This window comes from Monodelphis domestica, chromosome 1 (assembly GCF_027887165.1).
Source record: "Monodelphis domestica isolate mMonDom1 chromosome 1, mMonDom1.pri, whole genome shotgun sequence".
Lineage (NCBI taxonomy): Eukaryota > Metazoa > Chordata > Mammalia > Didelphimorphia > Didelphidae > Monodelphis > Monodelphis domestica.
The window spans coordinates 518,199,953-518,220,307 of record NC_077227.1 but is presented as its reverse complement, the minus strand read 5'-3'; the positions used below and the strand labels follow the sequence as shown (position 1 = coordinate 518,220,307).

General features: G+C 47.9%; 1 protein-coding gene across 1 annotated transcript in view; it reads right to left on the bottom strand.

Moving 5' to 3' along the window:
• Positions 1 to 761: 761 nt before the first annotated feature.
• Positions 762 to 20,355, bottom strand: part of FOSL2 (FOS like 2, AP-1 transcription factor subunit) — a 36,083-nt gene continuing 16,489 nt past the window's right edge. The window contains exons 3-4 of the mRNA XM_056813214.1: positions 11,103 to 11,210; positions 762 to 6,792 (exon numbers count right to left, since the gene is read on the bottom strand). Of these exons, the coding sequence (XP_056669192.1) occupies positions 6,277 to 6,792; positions 11,103 to 11,210 (624 nt within the window). The 3' untranslated portion in view covers positions 762 to 6,276. The remainder of the gene's footprint in view (positions 6,793 to 11,102; positions 11,211 to 20,355) is intronic.

Sequence of the window (20,355 nt, the reverse complement as noted above, 5' to 3'; positions counted from 1 at the left end):
TGAGAAGGACCTTCCTCTTCCCACCCCAAATGTCTTTCCTAGAGAGATCCAACTCCTGAAATTTCACCATGAAGAGTTTCATTTCTTTGTGCTTTGAAGGTTTGGTATTTCCCAGTCCTCCATGAAAAATACCAACAACCCTAGAACCGGTGACATGTGAAGAAGGCTTGAAGGCTTGAACTGGCCTGGGAAATGGGATACAGGTTGGGTAACTGGTGGGGTGGAGGGAGAAGCATCAGCTCTGAGAGTGAAGAGGCACACACACTCGTACCCCAGCCTAGACTAGCTCAGGAAAGCATCAGGACCCAGTCTGTTCTCTCCCTCCAGTGGGCTCTCCCTCCCTTCCATCTCTCCTAACCCTGGTTCCCTCTAAGGCTCAGCTCTTGGGTGACCTCCCACTAAAAGTCTTTTCCAGTCCTCCCTCCTTTGAAATGATTTTGTCTACCTTTTGTGTTTGCCTATCTATTTAGGTGTTTCTTGTTCCCCCTTTCCTCCGGTAGAATGGAAGTTTCTGGAAGGAGAGCCAATTCTTGTTTTTTTGGTCTTCATTTCCCTCAGGGCTCCAGCAGCTGGTTTACATGTTTATTGAATTGAGTTGCTGAATTCTTACTGTCCAGGTATCAACTCAGTTGGACCAAGAAGAAAGGACATAAGAAACACAAGTGTGGAGTTTCAAAAACAAAACAAAACAAAACAAAAACTCTAGAGGCAATACCAGAGGCAAGAGGTGGAATGGGAAAGAAAAAAAAACCATCAAGCTCTTCGATCTTAATTAATTTTATTCTACAAAATGCTACTCAGTTTAAATTGAAAAAAGCAAAAAATGAAAAAACCCAAAACAAAAAAAAACTTTTCAATATGTTTTCTTCCATAGCAGCAAGCTTTTTCTAATAAGCTTTCTCTTTTCTTGTTTCTTTTTTTTTGTTTAGTGCAAATACTGTAGGCTTGTTACAGTAAAATAACAAAACAAAAAACATATACCACCAGAGATGCTTCAGGAGCTAAGTGAGTCCATGATCTCCACAACTACACAAAAGGCATGAGCATGGGCCCTAGGCCCTGCCTTGGGCCTCATACCAGATTTTTAAAAAATCACTATCACTTTAAGAAGGAAACAGAAAAAAAGGAAACCCCCAAACTGATGCTCAAGAAATAGTTCAGTTTCCTATAACTCTGTATGAGCCTTCTTTGACTTGTTTTGCCTTTCAAGGTCTTCAAAGCAGGCTTCCATGTCTATCAATGACATATCTCTAATACACAATAATTTTGAACATATATCAAAATATATACAATTCCTTTCTCCTCCGTTTTGCCAAAAAGAGACACCCTGATACCTATTCTCTATACATAGATGAGTATTTTCTTTTTCACTATTAATTAACCACAAACTAGAATAAATGGAATTGACTTTTAATCACACAAGGAAAGAAAACAGTTTCTAGGGAACAGGGCAGGCACTCTGTTCGCATTTTCATATCATGCTGGTCTTCCTGACCTCTGCCCCTAAAGGAATGACCATCCATTTTTAGACACAAAACCTCTTTGTACATTTTATACAAACACAAGTCACGAACCATTTTAGAAGGAAAAAAAGCATCATCAGCCTAAAAAAAAAAACCTTACCAAAAAAAAAAAACCCAGAACTGAGTATTTTAATGCTTCCTTTTTATAGTTAGGTTTAGAATAACACAAAGAAAAATGTAAACATTTTAATAAATAATGAAATAAATGTAGATTGCGTTCCCCCTCCATCCCCCAATGTTTAACCTTTAGGATCCTGCTGTTGAGAGCATGCTAGAGAATTCAAGAATTAAAAACATACAAATTACCTCTTTTTTGATTTTTAGAAGAAAAAAAGGAGCATGGGAAGCTATTGTTAGTGGTGGTTACAATATTTTTTTTTAATTTGTTGGAGCAGTCACACATACACACACATTTGCTTGCCAATAAAGAAATGTTGGCTTTTAAAAGAGAAGGGCCCAAACAAGCCAATGATAACAGCCTCAGATAGGCTTGGTTAAACATCCAAAATAAAATCCTATCAGCCACAAATCTTCTTGCCCTGAATTTACTGCCTGTCCTCTAAGGCCTCGACTATCCAAGTTGGTTTTAAACTGTACCCTGAAGTGAAGATGCTAAGAGAAGAAAGAGAAGTAACAGAATTACCAGAGCATAGATCTACAGCCTGATGGGTCCTCAGAGACTACTAGTCCAATTGCCTTGTTTTACAGCTGAGGAAACTGAGGTTCAAGGAGGTTGAGACTTGCCTAATGTTCACAAAGGTAGGAATCAGCAAGGATGGATTTTGATCCCTGATCCGATGACTCCAGAGCCAGTATTCTTTCCAAGAGAAGAAGGAAAGTAAAAGAATGGGGGAAAAAATCAACTTGGAGAGAAAAGGAAGAAAACAGAGAAGGAAGAAGAGATGGAAAGGAGAAAGAGAATCAGAGGGCCAGAGTTTAGAAGTATGAAGGATCATAGATGTTATATCATCCAATTCCTCATTAAGAGAATGAGGAAGGAGAGGGATGGGAGGGAGAAATGGAGAAAAGGGAAAAGACAACATTGACTATAATGAGAATCATTGCTCCTAGCAGTTTGCTAGACTGTCCCCTCAGCTCTGATATTCAGAAGAGACAGAGGTAGAGGGGAGGAAACCAGCAATCCTGAGGGTGTCTAATTAGGGAAAGGAAACTGCCAGGGCAGGGGATGTAGCAGCACTGACTGATCCTCAAGGAAAAGGAGAAAGAACCTTTCATCCTCTAGAGCATGGGAGTGGAGGAAGCTAAGTCTCCATGGGGGAGGAATCAGCACCACCAGCTTTTGCTCAGCTTTGTCAGATTCTTCAGAGAATTACTCAAGACAATGGACCAGAATGGATGTGCAAAACCCTCCAGGCAGCAAAAGAAAATGTTTATCCCCCGCCCCCCCAAAAAAGCAAAAACCAATCTTCTCTTCTTGGAACTGGCCTAGGCAATTTCCTAAGCTTCACCTAGACCCTCTTTCTCCTCCATCAGTTGGCCCTCCTCCGTCCAGGCAAGGAATAGCCTGTTCTCAGAGAGGTCAGCCAGGCAGCAGAAAGGACTGAGCGTTCCATACTCTGGCTCAGAACATGCTTCAGCCTTCTCAGGAAGCTGCAAAGCTGCTCCCAGCCAAGTCTGACTCCAGGCTACGAGCTACCTCAGTGACCCCAATAACCTGGGAAGCAGAGCGGTCCCCATCCCAACCAACAACTCCAACACTTTTAGATGGTGGCTGGATCAGGACCCAGCTGCTTGGGGAGAAAATTCTGTGTGCATGTGTGTGTGGATGTATCAGTCACTCCGACTGTTCCCTTGGAAGGAAGTGGTTAGAAAACTGAAGATATTAGTCATCCCTTAGGTGCAAATTTCATCTTCCCTGAATAAAACCACTGTCTTTGTGAAAGCTCCCACAGAAGAGCAGGTCCTGAGTGGAGAAAGCCTCAAGCTAGAAGACCTTCTGAAGGCGTTCTATGGGTGTCCTGGCTTTGGCCCACAAATGATCCCAAAGTCAACATGGCTTTCTGTTCAAGTCAACAAACATCCCTGTGGGCAGGGACTGTCATTTTCAGCTTTGTATTCCCAGTACCTAACAGTGACTGGGACCTAATAGATACTTAATGCTTGTTGGCTGATTGATCTAAATGTAAAGAATGTAAGCTCCTTAAGGTTAGGGACCATTTTTGCTTCTGCCTTTGTATCCCCAGAGCCTAGTGGAGTTCTTGGCACATAGAGGTGCTTATTAGATGCTTGTTGAATGAACAAAGTCCCATTATCGGTGCCTGGTCATTGTTCAGGGTAGTCTTGGTGGAACAGACTTTGACCTGCCTTCGGGTCAGTCCTGGGCAAAGAGGGAATTAAAGGATATTTTTTAAGACCAGAAAAAAAGCAGCTTCATTTAATATATATATAGATATATATGCATATAAAGGCAAAGGGCTCCGGCTTGGATACCAATGCAACTAGAGATGATTAACCCTTTAAGAGTAAGGCATACCTCAATTCACTTTCCATCACCTCCTGCCGGTCTTGGCTGACTCAGGAGCTCTTTTCTCAACTGGAAATCAGAAATCCTAAGCAGCCAATTTCACGTAAGGGCTCCCCTTCCCAGAGCCTCCTGGGCAACCGGGAATGAGTTTCCACCAGGGCCAGGGAATGTGGAAATGAAATTGTTTTTAAAGCATTTTGCACTCGAGTGTTTGTTTATTTTCAGAAAAATGTGCATTTTGATGAGACGGGGCTCCTTCTCCTAACCTAGGTTTCCCCAGCACCTTATGTAGCAAGAACACGCACCACCCCGAAAAGGGAGCGTCCATTAGAAAGGAGCCATGTGGAATCCCCAGGAGACCAACGGATGCTGAGTGAGTGCTCCATGTCTATTAAATACGGCCATGTAAAGTGACCTGGGTGAGCCCGTGAGGCAACAACTTAATGGCCCACTCCAGAGTTCAATTTAGAAAACTTCCCCAAACTAACTGAGGTGGCTTTAAATAAATGTCTAAAAACCCACCACCCAAACTTTGGAGCCTAATTTGCCAACGAGTGAGTCTCCTTCCCAGGAGTGCCACAGGAGGAATGGCCTTAAACCAAAGGAAAACCTGTCAAGGTGTCAGGAGGATCAATAGGAACCAAGTTAATGGAGCCAAAAGACAACCCTCTCAGTGAGCTGGAGAGGGAGGGGGCAGCGAGGAGGGTGAGGGGAAGGGGGCTGAGGCGGCTCTCTCTCCCCAAAAGCAGCGCCATCCGCCATGGGGGAGGGGTGACACACGCAAGAACAGCTCCATGACACCCCCCCCCCCCCAGCCAGAAACCCCCCTTGGGCTGCCTGGGCCACAAGAGAAGCTCGAGGAGATTAAATGGGGAAAAGCTCTGCATGGGCCAGGTAGCCAAGCGCCAGAGGGGACAGGAGCTATCCTTCTCCGTGTAATAACAGACAAGTAAGGGCAGAAGGGCTGAGATGGGTCTGTTTGAGCTTGGGTGCCAGAGAGAGCTGCAAAACAGCATCCTAGCAACTGGCTCCCTCCCCCACCCCACCCCTCTCCCCATTCCCTTTTCATCGGAGGCCAGTGCTTTTGCACCGGGTCTCCCCTCCGCGCGCTGCCGGGAGGGGCCGCCTCGGCAGGGACAGGGAGAGTTGGCCCACGCTCATTAAAACTCCGTGGGTGGCGTCATCCTGAGCGTCTGTAGGGGGGAGCGGGTGGAGCCTGGCGAGCGCTGCCTCGATTCCCAGGGGAGGGAGGCCTCGGGAGGCGGGCAGGCAGTCAGGCAGGAGAGAGAAGGGTCCCTGGCCCAAGTGGAAAGGCAGTAATTATGGGAGACGCCCTGTTCGAGGCAGCAGTGAAGAGGGGGAAGCCAGCGCTGGCACCCTCCTGGCTTTGTTGGCGCTATTCCTGGGCTGGTAATTAAGCATTTTGCAAAGCCAGCTCTGCCTGCACGCACACACGCAGGCACGCACCCACGGGGAGCTATGCCTCTCATCTCCTGCCTCCGCGAACACCCTCTTCTTCCAGCAGCCCCAGCAGCTGCCTCTCCCCGCTCCGCACAGAGGGTGGAGAAGGCCCAGGGGCTGGTTTGGGCGCGAGCTCCAGGAGGGGGGGAGGGGCATGTCTCTGGGGGAGCCTTTGGTGGCCCCTCGCCTGGTTTGAGGCCCAGTATCCCAAGCCACACACTTCAGACTCAAGGAAAATCATTTACTCACAGCCCTACCTCCAGAAACAAATAGAGATTCTTTTTAGGAAGTCTTGAGTGTTCGGACCACCCTCATGAAATGTCCCGGAAGGGTGAGAGACAAAAAGGGGAGAGAGATTGCTATGAGGGGAATAAAGCTGAACAGGAATGGTCTGAGCGGGAGGGAGGGCACCCAGCGTGCCCCTCCCCGGGGAGAGGAACCAAGGGAAGGAAACCATCACTCCAAGATAGAACATCAGAAGAAAAGGAAAGCAACGGTCCAGAGCAACTTCGGGAAGATGCATCAGTCCACAAGTTCTCCCAAGTTTTGAAGGTAACAGGAACTGCCTGTGGGACGAAGGAGGAAGCCCCCAGTTCATCCCCCGGCCCTCCCCGAGGTCCTTCGTGCTCCTCATGGCCAGATTCCACTCTATCCTCCCCAGGGCCAAGCTCTCCTGTGGTGTCCCTCTCTGTGCTGTCACTCACTGCCAGTGTGCTGGTCCCTGGGAAGGAGACGGTGGAGAAGGCCGAGGGAGGGTGGCTTCCCTTCATTCCCCTCCAGAGCCAGGAAGGACAGCACCCAAGTGGGTTACAAAGCCAGGAGAGTGGGAGAGTTCAAGGAGTCTGAAGACTGATCCCCACTGCTGCTACTTCTCCGGTGGGCCTTGGAGCACGACTCAGAAGGGGACACCGGGGACTCCTGCTCCAGCACGTTTGGGTAGGTAAAGACCAAGTTGGAGGTGCCCGGGGTGATGGCTGGAGTGGAGGTCACCACGATGGGGGTGTTGAGGGGTTCCTCCCCGTAAAAGCCCCCAGCAATGTTGATGGGCTTAATGACGGACCGCTGGGCCTTGTCCAGGGCTGAAGAGGAGGAGGATGGGATCTCTTCTTCCAAGGGCTCTTGCTTCACCACAACAGTCCCGACTCCTCCACCAGGGCGCATGGACTGTAGGTTGTGGGATGGTGGGGTCCGACGCTCTTCGGGGCTGATTTTACACACGGGCCCGTGTGCCACCAGCATGAACTCTAGCTTCTCCTTCTCCTTCTGCAGCTCGGCTATCTCCTTCTGCAACCCCGACTTCTCTTCCTCCAGCTCTTCAGTCTCCTGTGGGAAGAAGAAGAGAAGTGAAGTGAAGTCCAATGAAGGAACCCCCATTTCCACTTCTTTGTTCTCTGTTATTAGAGGTCATAGACCAAGAACTGGAAGGCTCCTCAGAGGCCATCTGATCCAACTCCCTCATTTAACAGATGAGGAGACTGAGCCCCACATTCCCACAAGTAGTACTAAGAGTCAATGGATCCCATGAAATAGGTTTTGAGTGGTTATATATATACATACAACCCAGTGGAATTGCTTGTCAACTCCTGGAGGGGGGGAGGAAAGAAGGGAAGAAGACAACATGAATCATGTAACCATGGAAACAATTTTTTAAATAAATTTATCCAAATAAATAAAACATAAAGAGGATGGCCCTCTGATTCCAGAAGACCATTTTTAAATGTCTCAAATCCAGACTCAGGAGTGACCAGTAATAATTTCTATGGATCCAGACACAAGATCAGAGAATCATAATTTTATAAAGATTTGGGAAAAAATGGGTGAAGACTTCTCATTTAACCTGGACCTGAACAGGACTGCCCAGATGAATCAGGAGGAACCTGCCGCTGATTCTACCCTTCTTTTCCATTCTTGTCTCCCATCATTCTCCCTGTTCCCTAAGTCAATTCAGCAGCTCTCTAGCCCCCCCCCCCCCCCCCAAGCCTGGAATGCCTCATTCTCCCCTCTTTGCCTGCTGAATTCTTACAACTCAAATGCCACTTCCTTTATGAAACTTGCCCTGATATCCCCAGTTGGCAAGGTTCTTCCTCCAGGAATTCACATAGCATTTTGTTTTGCAACCTTCAAACTAATTTATCCCGTTTGTGTTCCAATTTTCTGTTGATACCTTACTAGACTAGTACCTCCTAGACTGTAAGGTCCCCATCACAAAGAAATTATATGAAAGGGATTGGGCTGGATGATCTGAGGTCTCTTTTAGTCCTAGATCTGCCATCCCATGATCCTTTGTTTTATTTAAGCTCTCAGGGCCTAGCCCACAGTAGGCATTTGATGAAGGTCTTTTGGTTGAATGAATGAGTAAGCAAATGAATGAATAATAGCACTGCACCTCATAATCTTAGACCCAAAGTTAAGAATTCTAAAACACTTGGAAGACCTCGATTTTTCTTGTCTCCCAAGTCCCAGCTAGGTTGGCCCACTAAATGGAGAAGGGCGTATTTGGAAAAGAGAGGGAAATGTCTCCTGGAATAATCACTGGATGTCCATTGCCAGTATGTGGGGATGCTTAACAAGGTCAGAGGACCACAGCTTTAGAGATGGAAGGGACCTCATGGGACATCCAATCCAATCTTTGTATTTTACAGATGAGGAAACTGAGGCCTAGGGAGGATGATTGACTTGCCCAAGGTGATAACAGTAGTGTCACAGAGAGATCTCTCATGTGCATCACATGCTCAACATATTTAAAATAAAAACGGAAAATCCAGTACCTCCTGGATTTCTTCCTATCCCCACTCTCCCTCCCAACAACTATCCTCAAACTCAAACCCATTTTCTCTTCCAGGCACCTAATGGAATAAGATAAAATGCTGGGTCTGGAGTCAGAAAGCTTTGAGTTCAAATCCAGCCTCAGACACTTACTAGCTGGGTGACTCTGGTTGCCTCAGTTTCCTCAACTGTAAAATGGAGATAATAAGTGTATCTCCCTATCTCTAGGGTGGAATGTAATGAGAGAATAGTGTCAAGCACATAGCAGGTGCTCTATAAACGCTTGTTCCCTGCTCCCCATTTCCCTTCATTTCCCCTCCAGTTCCAACAGAATGGATCTCAAGACTTCAGTCAACTTCTGTTCTTTGCCTTCCAAGCTAGACCCTATCGTCAGATCAGGCTTACCAAGAAACTCTCTAGAGAAGTAAATACCAAATTACTCCTCTCTTTGCACCCCCACCCCCAACTCCACGCCTACTCCTAGTTAAGGAAGAAAAGCAGTCAAGAATTATACAAAGCAGAATGTGAAGGAAAGTTACAGGAGAAGAGAAAAGTTTCCATCTGCCACAAGAGTGACGAGCGAGCGTCACGGGCTTCTAAGAGGTTTCCTGTGGAGGATGTGGCCCAGGGACCGGGAGGGGAAGGGAGGGCCAAGGTGCATGGTGGAGCCTCGAAGGCGAGGGTGTGGGGTGTGCCCAGTTTACCCTAGGTTTTGGAGGGTCAGGATTTTCTGGGGCTCAGGAGAATGTCAGCTTTCTGAGGGCAGGGACTGTTTTGTTTTGGCCTTTATATCCTCAGCCCCTAGCAGATGCTTAATTCATATTTGTCAAATGGAAATCATGGGGGCCCTGGAATCAAGAGAACCAGGGTTCAAATCCTACTCTTGTTCCCTGTTAACTTTGTGACCTTTGGGCACATGGCTTTTCTTCTCTGGGCCTCGGTCTACTTACATGTAAAATGAGGAAATTAAACTAGACAGTCCCCGAGGTCCCTTCCAGCTCTAAATCTATGATTCTATAAATGAACTGAATTAGAATTTATGGGGAAAGACATAGTTGGAAAGCGGACAGCTCTTCAGATACCAATAAAAACAATGTCAAGATGTCGAGATGAAGCCTAATCATCTGTGCCACCCCATGCCAACTCTTGTTTAAGGAAGAGTAAGTAGACAAGAAATATACAGAGAAGGATAGGAATAAAAGTGATCAAAGAAAACTTTCCGTTTACCCACAGGGGCAAGTCGTGTCACCTCCCCTGACCTCAGTTCTTTTATCCTCGAGTTGGGATCCGATGATCCTGAAGGACAGGGTCTTGTCCTTACCTCCTCTTTCTGCACCCCCTCTCCTCATCTTCTTTGCCCACGTCCGTGGACCTAGCATCCTGGCTTTGCCCACTCACCCAGGGATTGAAGAATAAGAGCATCCTCGTGCAATCTCTGACTACCCCTGCCATCGACTCCCTTCAGGAGACCCACAGAATTCACTTGGGAAAGAGTCGCCACCAAAGGCCTCCCTGGGCTCCAGGAAGAGGCAGGTGTGTCCAAGGAGACAGAACCCTAGATTCGGACTCAGGACACGTGTTCACAGCCTGCCTCTGACTTCTTCCTTCATCTCTCTGCACCCTGGCCTTCTCCCCTATAAAATGAGGGGGGCTGGACTAGATGAACGTCCGGGCCCCTTCCTGCTCCAGATGCTTTGCTTCCTGGCAGACTGAAGGAAAGGTTCAAGTGGAAAGGTATCTCCCATGCCAAAAGAGTAGCACCCAAGATGCGCTCTCCTCATAGATCTCTTTGAATGAGGCTAGAAGGGTTGGGACCCAGTCTAGATCTTCGGTGCTCTAGCTGGGATGATGTGGACAGTGGTCAGATCGAGGGTCAGGGAGGGAAAGGTCATGGACACCCAAGAGCTTGGGTGATTAAGAAGCTAGGGAGAGTGACTCATTAGGTCAGAATGGAAGTGCCCAGACCACAGAGAAAGGCTTATTTGGCATGGTGTGGAGTGAGGTTAGGATGTTCATGCCAATAAAGGACATAAAGAAATTAAGGTGCACAGTCATAGAGTATGACTCATCTGTGTCAAAAATGGAACCCAGACTATGGAGTTCAAGGAAAACATCATTTTACTGAAGAGAGCTCTTCGACTGGGAGACAATTTCTGATCGAAGTAGCACCTAACATTTGGGGTATTTAGAAGTGAAGGTGGGCAGCTGGGTAGCTCAGTGGATTGAGAGCCAGGCCCAGAAATGGGAGGTCCTGGGTTCAAATCTGGCCTCTGATACGTCTTAGCTGTGTGACCCTGGGCAAGTCACTTAGCTCCCATTTGCCTAGCCCTTACCACTCTTCTGCCTTAGAACCATTATACAGTGTTGATTCTAAGATGGAAGGTAAGAGTTTTAAAAAAAGAAGTGAAGGGGAGCACAGCTAGGTGGCTCAGGAGATAAAAGTGCCAGGTCTTGGGTTCAAATCTGACCTTGTAAGGGGTAAATTTTATGGTTGGATTGAATATATATATATATATTTAGTTGGTCACCAAGGATTTTAAATTCTAAATCCCAGTGAAATACTTCCTCCTATACGGCCCTGGACAAATCACTAAAGTCCAATTGCCTGGCCCTTACCACTCAATCAATACTTAGTATTGATCTTTAAGACAGAAAAGTGAAGGGGCCTCAACTCTGGAGTGTGGGCTGGTGATGAGCAGAATCAGAATGGCACTGGCTCCTGAGGCTGGAGACTTTGCTATGAGGGGAGGTCCATGCTGTCACCTGCTTCTAGCACTCCGAAAAGGATTGACGGGGCTGTAGAGGCCTAGAAAGGACGAGGGTCAGAGCAGCAAGCCGAGTGCCCTTCCCCACAAGACAGTTCTTACCGCTTGCAGCTTCTCGGTCAGCTCCCGGCGTCGGTTCCGGCACTTGGCGGCAGCCAGCTTGTTCCGCTCTCTCCGAATCCTTCGCTTCTCTTCTTCTTCGGGAGACAGCTAGACGTGTGGCCAGAGAGGAGAGGAGAAAACAAAGGAGCGATAAGAGGTGAGAAGGGGCCAATGGCTACACGGTTTTTCAGAAGGCAACATTTTAAAGCAGGTAAGTAAGATACAAGTTGGGGAAGGAGATGGGAGAAAGTGGCGCAGAAAGGGAGCCGGCCTGGGGTTCGGGAGGGAGAGACGGCCCACTTGAGAGCACCATCCAAGGCTCTTTCAGAGTTAGGAGTGAGTGCTAAGCAAAGACACACAGAAGAGGGAGCTCTCTGAGGCAAGAGGAACAAAAGTTTGTCATGTCGGCCCCTGACGCTTTTCCTAGAACAAAGCATAAGATCTGGGAATCCACGCTGGAGACGTTTCCACTCATTGCCTGGCCTGACCCCACCTGCATCAGCAGCTTCTTCCAAGCTCTGAGGAGTTCTCCCTCTCAGCACCTTGTCATCCCTGCCAGACTCATGATCCGCACTTGGCAGGCGAGGAGCCCAGCCCTGGAACCCCCGGAGGAGCCAGAACAAGACAAGGAGTCAGAAAGGGCCTGGGGACACTGGATGCTGCCTCCGAGGCTCTGCCACCCTCTTTGAGAGAAAGGCCTGGGCAGGCAGGATGCGACTGAAAACGAGGCCACGTGGAACAGTGGGGAAAGAGCCCTGCATTTGGAATTGGTCGAAGGCATTCTACTTCTTACCTTTGCCCCTGAATACCCCCGACCTTGGGAAATCTACAACTGAGGAGGCCTCAGTTTCCTCCACTGTAAATGGGTGAGTGGACCTTCATGGTCTCTGAGGTCCTTTCCTCAATCTATGGTCCATTATTACACACCCGCTTCATTCCTGGAGCAGGAGGTGCTACAGGGGCCCCAGAATCAGGAAGACCAGAGTTCAAATCCAGCCTCAAACACGGACTAGCTGTTTAACCCTGGGTAAATCACTCATCGTCTGTAAAACGAGCCTGAGAAGGAAATGGAAAACCGCTCTCGTATTGTGGCCAAGAAAACCTCAAATGGGATCTGAAAGAGTCAGATACAACCGAAAACAACTGAACAACAACTGTGTTCCTGGCCCTGTGTCTTGGGGGAGATCCTGGGTAGAAAAGAAGGCAAGGCCATAACATAAGCTCTCAACAAGCTTAGAGTCTCTTCTCCCGCCCCCAATACCGCCTGAGTGTTGGAGAATCTGCTCACAGACACTCTGAGGATACAGGCCAGTCTGCCGTCCAAATGGTCAGGGTAGCCACAGACCTAAGTAGCCGAGCCTGCAGTACAGAACTGCCCCTCCAAGATGGGGCACGCCTCGAGGGGGGCACCGGCCCGGGGTTTAGAGTCAGAGGGCTGGGACTACCTTCCAATCTAAGGCACAGTGCTTCTTCCCTGTGGGTTTGGGGAAATGCAGGGGGTTGCACTTCTAGCTCTCTGATCTTATGATCCCAAGGCGGAAATTCAGGGGAGGGTAACCAAAGTCAATGGCAGCTTCGAACAGTCCTTTGCTTTTTCACTGGGCTTCGAGAGAGTGCGATGAATCAAGCAGCCTGGAATCAACAAGACTCCTCTTCCCAGGTGCAAATATGACCTCAGACCCTTCCTAACTGTGTGACTCTGGGCAAGTCACTCAACCCTGTTTGTCTCCATTTCTTCATCTGTAAAAGGAGATGGAGAAGGGAATGGAACACTATTCTAGTATTTCTGCCAAGAAAACCTAAAGGGCAGGGGAGGGGGAGGGCAGCTAGGTGGATCGGCAGACTGAGAATGAGGTCCAGAGAGGGGAGGTCCTGGGTTCAAATTTGACCTTAGATATTCCCTGGCTAGGTGATCCTGGAGAAATAAATCACTTAATCCTCATTTTCTACCCCTTACCACGCTTCTGCCTTGGAACTAACACACAGTATGGATTCCAAGATGGAAAGTAAAGGTTTAAAAAAAACCTAACAAGGTCAAGAATAGTCTGGCCTAACTGAAAATGACTGAAGAACAGCTTTTTTCGTAAATATAGTAATAATAATAACAATTTTATTAATAATAGCTGACGTTTATATACTCTAACGTTGACAAAGTGCTCACATTTTCCCACTTGATCAACAAATACTGAGTAGAAGAGCACGCTGTTGTTAAAGTGCTGGCAGGGGCGGACGCTGCTTTCAAGGAAGGTGGCCACAACGGAGTGACCTCTACAGGGAAAACCTGAATCATCCCCACTGGGCACAGGATGCGAGAGACTGCTGCTGGCCCAAGGACGTAGTGTGGCGACCACTGTGAGGGACATCGCTACAAAGTCAGCTCCCTGAGGCATTTCTCCACCTCCCAGAAAGAGATGCCCGTATACAGGTACGCCACCATTAGGACAAAGGACAAAGGGGGGAACGTTTACAGAAATAACTATGACGGAAACCCCAAAGCATCCAATAGCTCCTTTGGTGTGGTGGTTGTTAAGAATGCAAGCCCCTGGAGGGCAGAAAATTCATTCTGTCTTTGTATTTCCAGAACCCACCTCACAAAGGCCTTTGAACATATTGGATGCTTCATAAATGCTTGTTACTTGAATGATGACCGTGTTGAACTGAGCATCTGGCTCCAGACAGCCCAGGAGAATGAAAAAAACAAAAGCGAAACGCAGTTACAGTCTGCACAACTGTCTGGATTCTTCATTCCATGATCCTTTGCGACAAGACTGAGAAGGGCATCAGAGGACTCAGCCCCTGACTCTACATCTGACGACCCCAGTGAGCATCTCCTGTGGGCCCATCGAGGCACAGAATAGACAAGGACAAAAGCGATCCTGCCTCTGTTCTCTGTAGAGGAGCGTATCATCCTCACTCAAGCGAGTGCAGACTCAGCACTGGGGTACCAGACTGTGCCTCCCATCTCCACGCGTCAGAAATATCCCCCCAAAATATGGGAGGCCATTGGCTGGCCATGAAGGCTCTCCAGGGGTATGGAGAAGGGGAAGAGAGAGTGAAGTATGTGGTGTGGGCAGCGCTGACATCACCCAGAAGCTCCTGGGGCCCCTTGTCTACCCCAGCCTCCTTGGGGCTGAGGCTTAAGTCCAGGCTCCTTGACTCTGTCTCTCCAATTACTCCCAGGGGCTCTGCGGGAAGGGTTTGCCATGGCAGCTCTACGCCCACCCTTGCTCTCCACAAACATGGTTGTTTTCTGCCAGAGAAGCAAAAATACCCATTCCCTAGAGCCTCCCCAAATAAATTGCCAACGGTGTCTAACAAGGACGATGATCATAATAAGAATCGTCCCAGTAACAATGCCTTTCATGGGCTTACAAGTTTATAACTAGAGAGAAAGTTGTACAGATGAGGAGAGGAAGGACCTGCCCAACAGTCACTCAGCTAGTAGGTGACAGGATAGGAATCCAAGTCCTCTGACCCCCAAATTAAGGCTCTTTCCATTGTGTCCCGCTGCCTCCCCTGCAGAGAGCACTTGAAGGCTTACCACAAAGGGTGTTCATGTCCATCGTCTCATCTGACGTCCTGCCAGCCCTGCCAGGCAGGCAGGACAAGATCTTATTATCCCTATTTTTATAGACAAAGATATCGAGGCGAAGTAAAGGTAAGTGACTTGTCAAGATGACACAGTTAGTAAATGGCAGAGCAAAGCTTCAAATGCAGGTCTTCTAACTCCCAGCTGCCTATTTTTTCCATAAATGGTACCGCTAATTTGGAGATTCCCTCCACCACCATCTTTCCAGTGTTCCAGGTTCCCATCCTCAGTGTTTCCTTAGCCTCCTCATTCTCCACCACAATAGCCAATCAATCTCCAAATCTTATTGATTCTATTTGTACGTTTGTTGTTCTTGTCCCCTCTCTCAACTGATGTAGCCGCCTCTTCATCCCTTCTCACCTGGATTATTCCAATTGGCCTCCCTCCCTTAAAATGCCTCTCTGCCTCTATCCAATCCATCCTCTCTCTGCCCAGCTGCCAGTGGAATTGTCCTCAAGGGTTGATCTAACCAGGTACTACCCCTATACTTAGTAAACTCCAGGGACTCTTGGATTAAAAGTAAATTCTTCTCCATGACCTTTAAACTTCTTCAAGGGGGCTGCTGGGTGGTTCAATGGATTGAGAACCAGCCTGTCTCTAAGAAAGGAGGTCCTGGGTTCAAATCTGACCTCAGACCCTTCCTAGCTGAGTGACCCTAGGCAAGTCACTTAACAATCATTGCCTAGCCCTTACCACTCTTCAGCCTTAGAACTAATACCCAGTATTGAAGGTAAGGGCCCAATAAATAAATAAATAAATAAACAGCCAAAAAAATGAATGAATGAATGAATGAATGAATGAATGAATGAATGAATGAATGAATAATGAAACAACCTTCTTCAAAATCTGACTCTCTAAGGACTCCCCTCCATACAACAAGCTGGCCCTTTTGCATTTCCTCACACAATACTCTCCATCCCCTCTCCCTGTGTTTACCATCACTCACGGCTGTCACCATACTCCCTCCCTCCTCATCTTTGCCTCATTTTCTTGAAGATTCAGGATGGCACGAAGTCTTTCCAGATGAATCCGACTACTGGTGCCCTCTGTCTCTAAACTACTTGCTAGGTATTTGGCATTTATTCAACATGTTGTCTGTCCTCAATAGACTGAGGGGAGAGACTGCTTCTTTTCCAGAGTCCCTAGCACAGGGCCTAGCACACAGCAGGCACCTTAATTGATTAGACAAAGCCCTTTCTAGATGGGATGAGATGGGTATCTTCTATCTCGGAGGGCCATCCTGAGCAGATCTGGGACCGGGTAACAATAAGAGGGAGTGCCTCCTCTGGCACTTGAGTCTGGGCTGGAAGAGGCTCCGAGTGGCAGCACCAAGGCTTGAGATAATCAGGGCTGGACGTCCCTGACGTTGGCAACTTTGGGGGCGTCAGACCGAAACAAGTTTAGTAGCCGCAAGATGCTGCTGTTCCCGATTCTTCAGCATCCACCCAGGTGAGGGGTTGTAGAGAAGATGGCAAAGTGCCCTCGGCAGATCAGCTTCCTAGCAGGGACTCGGGGCTGCTCATCCCTTTAGATCCTTGTCTACCTTTCTGAGTATGAGAACAAATGGGAGCAGGGATACGAGAGCCCTTTATAAACTATAAAGCTGTGTGTGTGGATAGGTAGATAGGCACACACAAGGCAGACGCATCATATATACATGTATGATTATGATTACCATTAGGGAGGCAGAGCGTGGCATGCTGGATAGAGAGCCAAGCCTCGGTGGCAGAAAGACATGGGTTCAAATCCTATCTCCGACGCGTCCTGGCGAGGTGACCCTAAGCAAGTCCTTTAAACTCTCAATGCCCTTCTGAGACTGCTGCCAGGACACTGCGGCACACAGGAATTCTAGGGAGTTCCCTATACCAGTGAAATCATAGGTCGGGTCCAGAATAAATTATTACTATTATTTTTATTACCACGGTTATTACCAGGCGCCATGTTTTACATGTGCTGTCTGAGCACCATCCTAGTGAAGCTTAGAAGGCTCATCAGAAGCCCGGGTAAAGGTTGCAGCTTTTTTTGTTTTTGTTTTTACCAAGGAAACTCTCAAAGACCATCTTCCTAAGTGGGAGAGAAGTTGCCCTCTGGGTGGGTGAAGGGGGCACCCAGATAATACACCCTTGAAAGGTTCAAGTACAAGAAGTACAGAGGATCCGTACCGGGGGCCAAGTCCTTCCCTTGCCCACCAGCCTGGATCCTGGAAAAAGTCTGCCCGCCCCCAACTTCTCCTTCCAAAACCTCCACCTCGGGAGGTGTGTGGCAAGTTGTGGGAGCTGTCAACATAGGAAGTATCCAGGGAACATGAGATCAACACTGCGGGAGCGTGTATGTGTCAGCAGTAGAGCCCTCCCCACCCACCACGCCACCTGGGAGGAGGACACGACTTCCAGGGCTACAGCCTTACAGTCCCGTCTCTTCCTTTTACAGAGGAGGAAATGGAAGTGGAATTTCCGGGTCCTCCGACTTCAGATTCCACCTTCCTTCCAGAGGGCCCAGGGATTTTGTTAATGAATCTAACGTTTCCATTTCTTCCTCGTGTTGCTATGCTTTGGGGAAAAGAGAGGCTTCCTGGTATCCAGGATGGGAACGCATCTCCTCTACTGAGCATTCTCTTTCATGCTTTCTGGGATCATCAAAAGAAAACTGAGTCTGGTGAAAGAACCACGTGCTTTGACCGACCGTGGGTCGACGTGGAGCCCTCTCAGGCCAACGCAGGGTAGAGGGATGGTGTGGAGAGTTCCCCTATCCCTGTTATGGCTCCTGAGTGGGTCTCTACCATCTGCCATCTTAATTCCCATTGCCCAGCCCTTAATACTCCTCTACCTTAGAACGGATTCTTAGTATCTAGTCTAAGACAGAAGATAGGAGTTTGGGGGATTTAAAAAAAAAAGAACCATTTACTTTGGAGCAAGCCTTAGGAGATGGAATGGAATGGAAAACTGAATAAGATAGGATAGGATAGCATTGTTATTTAGTCATGTCTGACTCTCCATGACCCCATTTGGGGTTTTCTTGGCAAAGGTAATGGAGTGGTTTGCCATTTTCTTCTCCAATTGGTTTTACCAGTGAAGAAATTGAGGTAAACAGGAGGAAGTGACTTGTCCAGGGTCATACAGCTAGTATGTGTCTGAGACTGGATTTGAACTCAGAAAGATGAGTCTTCCTGACTCCTGGTACCATCAAGCTGCATTGGATGGTAAAATAGAGGACTCTGGAGCCAAAGAATCTCGGTTCAAATGCATACTAACTGGGTGAACTTGGTCAAACCATTTGACCTCTTTAAGTCTTGGTTTCCTCATCTGTAAAATAAGGAGGATTGGACTAGATGGCCTTTGTGATCTCTTCCTATCCCCAGATCTTTGGTCCTAGAATAGAATCACAAAAAGTGTAAAGGACCCTAGATATCACCTAATACAACCATGTTGTTTTCCCCCAAGAGAATGTAAGCTCCTTTTGAGGGCAAGGAATATTTGTTTTTTTACTTCTATTTCCAGTATCTGGCACCCAGTAAGTCCCTGACCCCCTACCAGATGCTTTCTGGACAAAAGAAGACAATCCCCACCCCCATGTCCAGACTAGGAAACTAAGACTCAAGTTAAGTCCAGTATCACAGACCCAAGTTAGTGCCAGAGCTGGCACCAGAACTCAGATCTCCTGACTGCCAGTCCAGTGATATTTCTACTCTTCCTGATGAGGGATGGTTCTTAGTTTCTAATCCATTATGGATCATCAGAAAATGTCTCTTATTCCTTCCCTTCCTCTCACAAATAAAAGCCTTCAGCCACATGGCATTAGGGCATTAGTGTGAGTTAGGCATAACTCATCGAGAGGAAGGAAGATTCAGCATCTTCCCGCCGTGGTCCTCTGCAGCCCTAAAGAGTCCATGCCTCTCCCAGGGTGTCTGACTCACCCCTGGGGTCATTTATGTCCTGGGAGAGTCTGGCTCACCAACATCTGTAAAATCTTTTGAGGTCCGTAGAGAAAAGCACATTAATAGGAGACATGATGATGATGGCTGCTCCTGAAGGGTGGCTCAATTACAAGAGACCTCACTGGAAACATCAGGGCACTTAGTGAATGAAGCCTAATTAATATGGGCTGCCCCATCTGACTTGCAGAGTTTAGACGGTGTCCCAGATTAGTTGAGGGCTCCCCTGACGTCATCCCCACAGAACAATTTCCACCTTCCCCTTCTCTTTCCCCTTTGGGCTCTGTCTGAGGGCACTCCATCCAGAAGCAAAGTAGGACAGGGAGAAGGCGGGGAACTCCTGTCATACAGACCCCCGCAGTGAAGACTTACAGACACTCCCTTTAGGATAGTTCTAACTGCTAACTCTCATTGACTTCCTCTAGACTAATATCTCCCTTACTGGCACTTCCACTCTTTGCTCCTAGTTCTTTCTCCCACTACCCCCCCACCCCCAGGGGCCAAGGAGAGTAAGTTTGATGTCTTTCCTCACTCCAAATAACAGAAGACAGCTACCATGTACCCCAACCACCCAACCCTCCCATCAAATCTTCTCTTCTCCCCTAGTTCCAGTTTTTTTCAAACAATCCTCATAGAGCCTGATCTTGAAGTCTTTGACCATCTTGGGAATGTCCCTCCTAAAATGCGCTTTTTGGATGGTTTCTAAGGACTGAGAATAGTGCCTCTGTAACCCTGCTAGGATGCATACGTGGTCGCCCAGGTAAGCTTCTGGGAGAAATGAGCTCTCTAATGCCACTGAAGACTGAAACTATCCATGAAAACAGCCAGGCCCCCACCCTACCCCTCAATGGAAGGACATCTTCATAAACTGCTCAGAGTGAGGAAGGACCTGGAGCTGCTCCCTCTCTAGGAGGATGTCTGTCGTAGACTGGGCATCCCAAGGAGGCACTCTAGTCTGCCTGGTGGAGATGACTGCCCTGCACTGGTGTGGTCCAAGTTATCAATGCCAATACAATGCGACAGGAACCAAACAGAGGTGGGGGGGGGGCGCTGTGTGGCCAGGCTGGGAGGGAAAGATGCCCCTCCTGGAGAGCAGAGCCTCCTCCAAACCTTTGTCTCCTGAATTTACACAAGCTGGCCCCCATGCCTGCAACAAACTCTCCTCTCATCTCTGCCTTTCAGGATCCCTTTCTCTTCTCAAATATCACCTTACATTCTCCCTACTCTAGGTCATGCATTTATTTATCTGTGTATAGGCTATATGAGGAGGCAGCTAGGTGGCTCAGTGGATAGAGCACTGGCGCTGGAGTTGAGAAGACCTGAATTAAAATACAACCTCAGATAAACTTACTAGCTACATGGCCTTGGGCAAGTCACTTAACCTGTTTGCCTTAATCCCACTGGAGAAAGAAATGGCAAACCATTTCAGTATGTTTGCCAAGAAATTCCATGGATATCAGAGGTTCTCTGACTCTAGTGCCAGCACTCTTCCCTTTTACATTTTAAATACTATTAGAACATTCAGCAGTAAGAAATCTGAGGGGCAAGGCTCAAATCCCTACTCTGGTGCTTATTTGTTGTCACCTTGGACAAGTCACTTCCCCTCAGTTGGCCTTAAAGTTTCTTTAGCCATAAAATGACAGGGATGGAGCCTGGAGGACCTCTCAGGTCCCCGCTAGCTATCAGCCACAGTACCAGATCCAAGTCTGGTTTCTAGCCAAAATGTTCTAAAT